The sequence below is a fragment of the Crocuta crocuta genome, unplaced genomic scaffold, assembly GCF_008692635.1.
Source record: "Crocuta crocuta isolate KB4526 unplaced genomic scaffold, BGI_CrCroc_1.0 scaffold498, whole genome shotgun sequence".
Classification (NCBI taxonomy): domain Eukaryota; kingdom Metazoa; phylum Chordata; class Mammalia; order Carnivora; family Hyaenidae; genus Crocuta; species Crocuta crocuta.
The window spans coordinates 146681-157855 of record NW_027530189.1 but is presented as its reverse complement, the minus strand read 5'-3'; the positions used below and the strand labels follow the sequence as shown (position 1 = coordinate 157855).

Genomic DNA, 11175 nt, shown 5'->3' with positions numbered 1-11175 from the left:
ATGAGGGAGGAAATTATATTATAATTAAGGGGTCATTCCACCCAGAAGATCTAACAATTATAAACATTTATGGCCCCAATGTGAACACCTAAATATACAAATCAATTAATCACAAACATAAAGAAACCCATTGATAATAATATCATAATAGTAGGGGACTTCAACACCCCACCTACAGCAATGCACAGATCATCTAAGCAGAAAACCAAAAAGGAAACAATGGCTTTGAATAATACATTGGACCAGATGGACTTAACTAAATATATGCAGAATATTTCATCCTAAAGCTGCAGAATACACATTCTTTTTGAGTGCACATGGAATATTCTCCAAAATAGATAACATACTGGAACACAAATCAGCCCTCAACAAGATAGAGATCTTACCATGCAGATTTTCTGACCACAATGCTATAAAACTCAAAATCAACCACAAGAAAAAAATTGGAAAGACCATGGATATTTGGAGATTAAAGATCATCTTACTAATGATAGGGATAGAAGGATCATATTTCAAGATCATGAAAGCCATATGTGAAAGACACACTGCTAATATCATTCTCTATGGGGAAAAAGTGAGAGCTTTCTCTGCTAATGTCAGGAACACAAGGATGTTCACTCTTACCACTGTTATTCGACATAGTGTTGGAAGTCCTAGCCCCACTAATAATAAAACAGAAAGAAATAAAAGGCATCCAAATCAGCAATGAAGAAGTCAAACTTTCACGTTTCACAGACATCATAATACTCTATGTGGAAAACCCAAAATTTTCCACCAAAAAAACTGCTAGAACTGATCCATGAATTCAGCAAAGTCATAGGTTATAAAATCAATTCACAAAAATCGGTTGTATTCTATACACCAATAATGAAGCAGCAGAAAGAGAAATCAAGAAATCAATCCCATTTATAATTACACCAAACCCATAAAATACCTAGGATAAACCTAACCAAAGAGGTGAAAAATCTATACATTGAAAACTATAGAAAGTTTATGAAAGAAATTGAAGAAGGTACAAAAACAAATGGAAAAAACATTCCATGCTCATGGATTGGAAGAACAAATATTGTTAAAATGTCAATAGTATGCAAAGGAATCTACATATTCAATGCAATCCCTATCAAAAGAATACCAGAATTCTTCACAGAGCTAGAACAAAGAATCCTGAAATTTGTATGGAATCAGAAAAGACTCCACATAGCCAATGCAACCCTAAAAAAGAAAATGGAAGCTGGAGGTATCACAATTCTTGATTTCAAGATGTATCACAAATCTGTGATAATCAAGACAGTATGATATTGGCACAAAAACAGACACTCAGATCAATGAAAGAATAGAGAACCCAGAAATGGACCCAGAAACATATGAGCAACTAATCTTTGACAAAGCAGGAAAGAATATTGAATGGAATAAAGACAGTCTCTTTAGCAAATGGTGTTGGGAAACTGGACACTGACATATAGAAGAATGAACCTGGACCACTTCTTTATGTCATACACAAAAATAAACTTAAAATGGATGAAAGACCTAAACATAAGATAGGAAGCCATCAGAGTCCTAAAGGATAAAGCAGGTAAAAAACCTCTTTGACTTCAGCCACAGCAACTTCTTAATCAACATGTCTCCAGAGGCAAGGGAAACAAAAATAAAAAGGAACTATTGGGAAATCATGAAGATAAAAAGGTTCTGCATGGCAGAGGAAACAATCTGCAAAACTAAGAGTCAACCAACAGAATTGGAGATGATATTTGCAAATGGCATATCAGATAGAGTTAGTATCCAAAATCTATAAGGAACTTATCAAACTCAACACCCAAAATAACAAATAATTCAGTGATGAAATGGGCAAAAGTTATGAATAAATACTTTCCAAAGGAGACAGATGGCTAACAGACACATGAAATGATGCTCAACATTGCTCATCATCAGGGAAACACAAATCAAAACCACAATGAGATACCACCTCACACTCGTCAGAATGGCTAAAATGATCATCTCAGTCTACAACAGATGTTGGTAAGGATGCAGAGAGAGAGGAACACTTTTGCACTCCTGGTGGGAATGCAAACTGGTACAGCCACTCTGGAAAACAGTATGGAGGTTCCTCAAAGAATTAAAAATAGAACTACAACCCAGAAATTTCACTACTAGGTATTTATCCAAAGGATATAGGAGTGCTGTTTCAAAGGGGACACATAGATCAGTCGGTTGAGGGTCGACTTCGACTCAGATCATGATCTCATGGTTCATAAATTCGAGTCCCCCCTTTCAAAAAAAAATAAAAACAAAAAAAATTTACAAAGGGGCACATGTCCCCCAATGTTTATAGCAGTGTTGTTGACAATAGAGAAATTATGGAAAGAGCCCAAATGTCCATCCATTGACTGATAAATGGATAAAGAAGATGTGATACACACACACACTGGAATATTACTTGGCAATCAAACAGGTTGGAACCTTGCCATCTACAACAATGTGGATGGTACTAGAGTGTATTACTTACTAGTGTAAGTAAAATAAGTCAATTAGAGAAAGACAAAATATGACTTCACTCATATGTGTAATTTAAGATACAAAACGGATGAACATACGGGAAGGGAAACAAAAATAATATAAAAACAGGAAGGGGAAGGAGACCTGTGTGGCTCAGTCAGTTAAGTGTTTGACTTCAGCTGAGGTCATGATTTCACGGTTTGTGAGTTCGAGCCCCACATCGGGCTCTGTGCTAACAGCTCAGAGCCTGGAGCTTGCTTTGGATTCTTTGTCCCTCTCTCTCTCTGCCTCTCTTGCTTGCGCTCTGTTTCTCTCTGTCTCTCAAATATAAATAAAATATTAAAAAAACCGGGAGGGCGACAAAACATAAGAGACTCTTAAATACAGAGAACAAACTGAGGGTTGCTGAAGAAGTTTGGGTGGGGGGATGGGCTAAATGGGCAAGGGGCATTGAGAAGGGCAGTTGTTGGAAAGAGCACTGGGTGTTATACGTAGGTGATGAATCACAGAATTCTACTCTTGAAATCATTATTGCACTATATGCTGATTAATTTTGATGTAAATTTAAAAAATGAATATAAATAAGATGTGATATGCATATATATATGTGTGTATATGTATATATATATACATATAAGTCACTCAGACAAAGATAAATCATATGATTTCACTCATATGTGGAATCTGAGAAGCACAAGAGATGAACATAGGGGAAGGGAAGCAAGAATAAGATAAAAACAGAGAGGGAGGCTAACCCTAAGAAACTCAAATACAGAGAAAAAACTGAGGGTTGCTGGAGGGAGGTGGGTTAAAAGGGTGATGGGCATTAAGGAGGGCACATTTTGGGATGAGTACTGGGTGTTATAAGTAAGAGATGAATTACTGGGTTGTATACCTGAAGTCAAGACTACACTGTATGTTAACTAACTTGAGAAAATATAATTAAATCAAATCAAAAATAAAATAAAGTAAAATAAAATGGGTAACAACAACTACAAAAATTGGGTATGAGGGCACCTGTGTGTCTCAGTCAGTTAAGGGGCTGATTCTTGGTTTTGGCTCAGGTCATGATCTCACGATGTGTGTACTCAAGCCACCCATCAGGTTCCATGCTGGAGGCACAGAGCCTGCTTGGGATTCTTTCTCCCTCTCTGTCCCTGTCTACTCAAGGTCTCTCTGTTTCTCTCTCAAAATAAATAAACTTTAATAAAGTAAGTAAGTAAACAAATAAATATGTAAAAATTTTAAAAAGGTATGGAAAGGGAAATGGTAACTTTAAAATGGAGGAATCCTGGCTAAAGGTACCTTAACCAGGTGATGAAGGTTAATAACACCACCAATGACTTGTGTTCATGCTATGTCTTGCCCAATATGGCATAATATCATCTACATGATAATCATCCCTAAATTTCTGATCAAGACTCTTTTAAGTGCCAAATCATTAAAAAATGGATAAGAAGAGGGGTGACTGAGTAGCTCAGTTGGTTAAGTGTCCAACTCTTGATTTCAGCTCAGGTCATGATCTTGAAGTTTCTGGGTTCAAGCCCTGCCTTAGGTTCTGTGCTGACAGCATGGAGCCTGATTGGGATTCTTTCTGCTTTTCCCCCATTCATGTGCACATGTGCTCTCTCTTCCTCAAAATAAATAAGTAAACTTTTTAAAAAATGGATCATGATGAGGTCCTAATAGTTCATTTTTGTTTTTATTTCCTTGCCTCCGGAGACACGTCTAGTAAGAAGTTGCTGAGGCCTTGTTCAGAGAGGTTGCTGACTGTTTTATCCTGCAGTATTTTGATGTTTTTTTGTCTCACATTTAGGTCTTTCATCATTTTGAATTTATTTTTGTGTATGGCATAAGAAAATGGTCCAGTTTTATTCTTCTGCATGTCACTGTCTAGTTCTGGCACCATTTGCTGAAGAGATTGTCTTCTTTCCATTGGATATTCTTTCCTGCTTTGATAAAGATTAGTTGGCCAAATATCTGTGGGTCCATTTCTGGATTCTCTATTCTGTTCCATTGATCTATGTGTTTGTTTTTGTGCCAATACCATACTGTCTTGATGATTACAGCTTTGTAAAAATGTTAAAGTCTGGAATTGTGATGCCTCCAGCTTTAGTTTTCTTTTTCAACATTACTTTTGCTGTTCTTTGTTCTATCTCTGTGAAGAATGCTGATGTTATTTTGATCAGAATGCATTGAATGTGTAGATTGCTTCGGATAGTATACACATTTTAACAATATTTATTCTTCCAATCCATGAGCATGGAATGTTTTTCCATTTCTTTGCATCTTCTTCAATTCCTTTCATAATCTTTCTATACTTTTCTTCATACAGATTTTTTTTTACCTCTTTGGTTTGGTTTATTCCCAGGTATCTTATGGTTTTGGGCACAATTGTAAATGGAATCGATCCCTTGATATCTCTTCGGCTTCATTATTGGTGTATAAGGACCTCATAAAGATAAAAAGCTACTGCACAGAGAAGGAAATAATCAACAAAACTAAAAGGCAACAGACAAAATGGGAGAGAATATTTGCAAATGACATATCAGATAGAGAGTTAGTATCCAAAATCTATAAATAACTTATAAAACCCAATACCCAAAAAAGTAATCAGTGAAGAAATGAGCAAAATACATGAATAGATACTTTTCCAAGGAAGACATACAAATGGCTAACAGACACATCAAAAGATGCTTAACATCACTCATTATCAGAGAAATACAAATCAGAGCCATGATGAGATACCACTTCACACCTGTCAGAATGGCCAAAATTAACAATTCAGGAAACAACAGATGCTGGTGAGGATGAAGAGAAAGGGGAACCCTTTTGCGCTGTTAGTGGAAATGCAAACTGGTGCAGACACTCTGGAAAATAGTATGGAGATTCCTCAAAAAGTTAAAAATAGAATTATCTAATGAGCTAGCAATTGCACTACTAGGTACTTATCCAAAGGGGAAAAAATGCTGATTCTAAGAGGCAAATTTATCCCAATGTTTCTAGAAATACTATCAACAACAGCCAAGTTATAGAAAGAGCCCAAATGTGCATCTACTGACGAATGACGAATGAGTAAAGGCGTACACACACACACACACACACACACACACACACACACACACACAATGGAATACTCCTCAGTGATCAAAAAGAATGAAATTTTGCCATTTGCAACAACGTGGATGGAACTAGAGTGTATTTTTTTAAAATATTTTTTTATTTCTAGGAGAGACAGAGACAGCGTGAGCAGGGGAGGGTCAGAGAGAGAGGGAGATACAGACTCTGAAATAGGCTCCAGGCTCTGAGCTGGCAGTCAGCACAGAGCCCAACGCGGGGCTCGAACCCACGAACCGCGAGATCATCACCTAAGCGAAAGTCGGATGCTTAACCGACTAAGCCCCCAGGCGCCCCGGAACTAGAGTGTATTATGCTAAGCAAAATAAGTCAGTCAGAGAAAGACAGATATCATATGATTTTTCTTATATGTGGGATTTAAAAAGCAAAACAGAACATAGGGGAAGGGAAGCAAAAATAAGATAAAAGCAGAGAGAGAGGCAAACCATAAGAGGCTGAAATACACAGAACAAACTGAGAGTTGCTGGAGGAAGGTGGGTTAAATGGGTGATGGACATTAAGGAGGGCACTTTTTGGGATGAGCGCTGGGTGTCATGTGTAAAAGGTGAATCATTGGTTTGTATTTCTGAAGCCAAGACTACACTTTATGTTAACTATCTTGAAATTAAATAAATTGATTAAAAATTTTAAAAAATGGATCAGAGGAGAATAAGGAAACATGATAACTAAATGAAACATAGTATACTGGGTTGAATCCTGGAAGAGGAAAATAATGACAATAGTGTAAAAGGTTGTGAAATTCAAATGAAGTCCAGAGTTTATTTAATAGTAATATACCAATGTTAATTTTTTTAGTTTTAAGAAACACACCATGGTTAACGTTAAATCTGGTATACTGCAATCATTTCTATTTTTCTCACATTCTTCCTTTACATCTAAAATCATTCCAAAATAAATATTTATTTTAAGAAGTTACAAATGAAGTGTTGAGGGATCTTATAGCTGTGTATATTGAGTAGCAAAAGGTTGGATAGATACACACTTTGTTATCAATCAATAATAATCTCCAAGGAAGGAGGTGGGAAGAGAGAGTCATATGTGGATGTCACTAGTCACTTGTGTCCTTGTGATTGCGCATTTTTACAAGCCTTTTCACTAATAATATATGTATATATTACTTGTGAAAATCATTATAAAATAAATTATTTGAAAACCAAGATGGCCAGGTTGTATGATGGTGAATACCTGTTTCTCTTGATAGATAATCCTTATGAATCTCCCAAAGATAAATAGCCCTTCTGTAAGTGGCTACTACTAGATAAAGTAAAATTTACCATCTTCATGTAAATTTACTAAAGGTTCACAAGTATGTGATTCCTGTTGATGAGTCAGAAAATCAATTCCAATACATGAGACCCCAGGACAGGCCAAAATATGGGTCCTATTCAAGCAACTCAGTAGAATAAAGTCTTGGATAAATAGGGTAATTTTCTCCCACAGTCTTGTTTTGAGCAAAATCCCAATGCATGGAGGTAAACAAATCAGTGACTGGAGGCCTAGGGACTTACCTCCTCTGTGGTTTCCTATTTGTCTCAAGGATTCTCTGGGGCACTTGCTGCTGTCATGCATACTTGTAACTGTGCATATAATCCCAGAAATCCTGCTTGAAAGTGGAAACCAAAATATTTAAGTCTCCCAACACCACGCTTCCCTCAGCAAGTAATGAGGAGCATCACTACTTGCAGAAACATGATGTGATGAGGAAAATACAGTGTGTGTAGGTACATGAACACAGGTAAAAGTGGTGGGAAAAAGACTGACCTGGTTTTTAATAATTATATCTGCTGTTTTGCTTTTCTTCAGGGTAGTATTTCCCCTGAATAGAATCCTTCATAGCAGCTTGAGAAGCCAGAGGAGAATATTTAGTTCAATTAACTGTGTGCAACTTTAAGAATATGAGACAAACATTAAGAACATTTTTACTGGGGCACTTCGGTGACTCAGTGAGTTAGGAGACAGAATTATGATTTCAACTCAGGTCATGATCTCACAGTCATGGGATCAAGCCCCATGTGGGGCTCTGCACTGAGAGTGGAGCCTGCTTGAGATTCTCTCTCTCTCTGTCCCTCCTCCACACATGCTCTCTCTCTCAAATAAAAAAACAAATATTAAAAAAAGAACATTTTTAGTAAATAAAATTACCCGTTGGATCTGATTCTTTTTTCAACTTCCCTTTCTTGTCTCTAAGAGCTTTCCATAGCCTCAACCTGAAATTTCAGTAGTCAGCCAATGAGAAGACATAATTATTGTGTAAATAAACCTAGTAAACATCAATGAAGCAGCATTAACAGTAAACCCTTGTTGCATTTTCATGTTTTTAACAGGAATTTACATATCACCACTGGTGTCACGAAGAGGCACTACTCAGTAGTGTTGGTTGGGAGAGTGAAAAATCTTAATAGACTTTTCATGTCTCAATCAGATTTTTCCTTTTGAAATTTTTCCTTTCCCCACGCCTTAACTGCATTTTTCTGTTCTATAGTTTTTTTGTAAATTTATGTTTTCTTTAAGTTTTCTTAATGTTTGTTTATTTTTGAGAGACAGAGTGTGAGGAGAGGAGGCACAGTGAGAGAGAGAGAGAAAGAGAGAGAGAGAGAGAGAGAGAGAGAGAATCTGAAGTAGGCTCCAGGCTCTGAGCTGTCAGCACAGAGCCTGACGCAAGGCTTGAACTCCTGAATGGTAAGATCATGACCTGAGCCAAAGTTGGACATTTAAGTGACTAAGCCATCCAGGTGCCCCTAATTTTATATTTTCTTAATGCCTAAATGCCATCTGAGTAATTAGTCCCATGCTCATAAAAATTTACATATCATGCTTAGTTTCTTCTAGCCTGTTCCAACTTCTTAGTGTAGAAAATTCTCTATTTTCACTTCTGTAAACTTGTAGGGAGAGTTAGCTTCCCTCTTGAACATAGGCACAAAGCAATTGCTTATGAAACAGCTTCTGGAACCTGATAATCATTATTTCTGAGTTTATCCTGATGTAGTTCATATTGAGTTCCTATGAATAAATCTAAAGGAGAACACATCACTGACTATATCCATTCATCTCCTGGTTAATGTGTGATGTTTTAGGAAATGACATCCCAGATTCCATTCAAATACAGGGCTAATAACAAATTTATTTCATGGCACTATACTTCATACCCATCTATGATTTCTTCTATGGATTTATGTAATCAGATCCACAGGCAAAGGACTGCTAAGTGTTTATGTGTTTACAGGCTGCATAGCTAACTGTGCATGTATTAAATGGCTACATATGACCTTGAGTTATTCACCATAGTGAAATTAGTTTTTGATCATAGAAAATCCATAGATCTTCATTACTGGGGCTTAACAGAACAAATTAAACATAAGATTAAGAATTTAATTATGGGGGGCACCTACCTGGCTCAGTTGGTATAGCATGAGACTCTTGATCTTCAGGTCATGAGTTCAAGCTCCATGTTGAGTGTGGAGACTATTTAATTTAAAAAAGAATTAAATCATGAAATATCTGAAAACCCAGCATCAATACCATGAAAATGAAGATGGTGGTCTAGGAACTTTGAGAAACACATAGATTATATTAATTGCTTCCAACCCTTCTTCACTCCCCATGCTTTCATGATTCACTGTATGTTGAGCTTACTTCCCTACGCTACTGATGTTGGGCTCTTTGTGGGTGGTTGGAAATGGTAGAGTCAATTGAGCTCAGGCCTCAGGGGAGATCATGTGATTCTGCTTGCTCCTGTTTAGCTTTTGCCATTTTCCTTGAGAAGATCCAGCTGCAGACTGAGAAACATGTTGTGGAGTATATCTGTACCTGACCTTCAGCTTAAAGCAAAACTGACCCACCGTCATGGGGACAAGAAACACACTTGTTGTCATAAGCCACTGCAATTTGTAGAATTTTATTTTATCTTGCATTATTGTAACAATAACTTATCAACAAGGAAAAAATATTTTGAGAGGCCCTATAATGTTTCATTTGTTTTTGTTGTCCTTGCCTTCTTCTTTTGGTTCAACCAGATCAGTCATAGCTATGGAGGGAGAAAACGAGACATTAACAACAGATTTTATTCTCTCAGGACTCTTCCCCAATATGAAGTATGTTAGCATCCTTATCTACATTATCATCCTCATCTACTTTTTGGCAGTCACTGGGAACTTCATTCTGCTCTTTCTTATATGGATAGACATGAGGCTCCACACTCCAATGTACTTTCTACTCAGCCAACTCTCTTTCATAGATCTGGCCCTAATCAGCAGCACTGTTCCAAAGATGATGATAAACTTTTTCTCTGGAAGAAAAGACATCACACGTCTTGCCTGTGGAATGCAGATATTTTTCTCCTTTACTCTTGGGGGTGCTGAATGCATCCTTTTGACCCTTATGGCCTATGACCGATATGTAGCTGTCTGTAACCCTTTAAGATATGTAGTCATTATGAACCACAGAGTATGTGTGCAAATGACCATAGTGTCTTGGATTGGGGGCATATTAGCTTCCGCAGCCCACACATTTTATACCATGGATCTACCTATCTGTGGCTCAAGAGAAACCCACCATTTCTTCTGTGAGATGCCAGCAATCATGAAGATCTCATGCAAAGACACTTCCACCTATGAGCTGGTAGTCTTTGTGATGGGCATTGCTTTTTATCATTGTTCCTTTTGGACTTATCATGGCTTCCTACACGTTCATCTTCCTTGCTGTTCTTCGTATAAAATCATCCCAAGGTAGGAGCAAAGCCTTAGCCACATGCTCATCTCATCTTACAGTGGTAAGTTTTTATCTAGGATCATGTGTTTATATGTACATGACACCTGGTTTTTCCCACACTCCTGAGCAAGAACAGGCTGTGTCTGTATTTTGCACTGTCCTCGCACCCATGCTAAATCCACTCATCTACAGCTTGAGAAACAAAGACGTGGTGAGGGCTTTTCAGAAAGTCCTGAGGAAGCATCCAGTCTCTAAACAGAACATATAAATATCAACGAAAATAGCTATCTAGAGTCAAGAGTAAAGACTCTAGGAGCACTCACAATCACATTTTTTGGCACAAAGAACTTTGCTGTAGCCCTGTGGGCAAACTACATCATTGACCACTGACAATATTGATTCAATCATAAGTAGTTAGGAAATTTCTCTTAATTTCTAATCATTTGTTTCCAAAATGGATTCACTCAACTGCTGTTCTTCATACCAGTTTATAATCATAGACAAAGTTCTAATCTTCTCTTTTTTGTGCCTTTAATATTTAGATATTTCTCAGTAGTCTTGAGTTTTACCTCTGTTTGGTGTTATTGGTGATTCAGATCTTGTTAGTTCCTGTTGTTAGAAGTATCAACTTCTTAGGAAAGACAAATGTGACTGATATGTAAAAAAGAATGACTCTTATTAAGAAAAACAATAATAATTCTCCTGAATTCCCTGGAAAACTTGACGTGTTAGCTCTATTCTCCCTGCTTGCCTTGTGTAGAAACTTTCCCAGTCACTCTAAGATTAGCAAGAGTCTGTTTAGGTATAGTTCAAAAAGACTATCCCTTCAGAAATTGA

The 11175-nt window shown here is 37.1% G+C and overlaps 1 protein-coding gene across 1 annotated transcript; it reads left to right on the top strand.

The window, feature by feature from the left end:
- The first annotated feature begins 9657 nt into the window (after positions 1-9657).
- LOC144232357 (olfactory receptor 2T11-like) lies at positions 9658-10606 on the top strand. The gene is given in 2 exon segments (XM_077765190.1): positions 9658-10263; positions 10265-10606. Coding segments are annotated over 2 exon segments (948 nt in total).
- Positions 10607-11175: the final 569 nt, after the last annotated feature.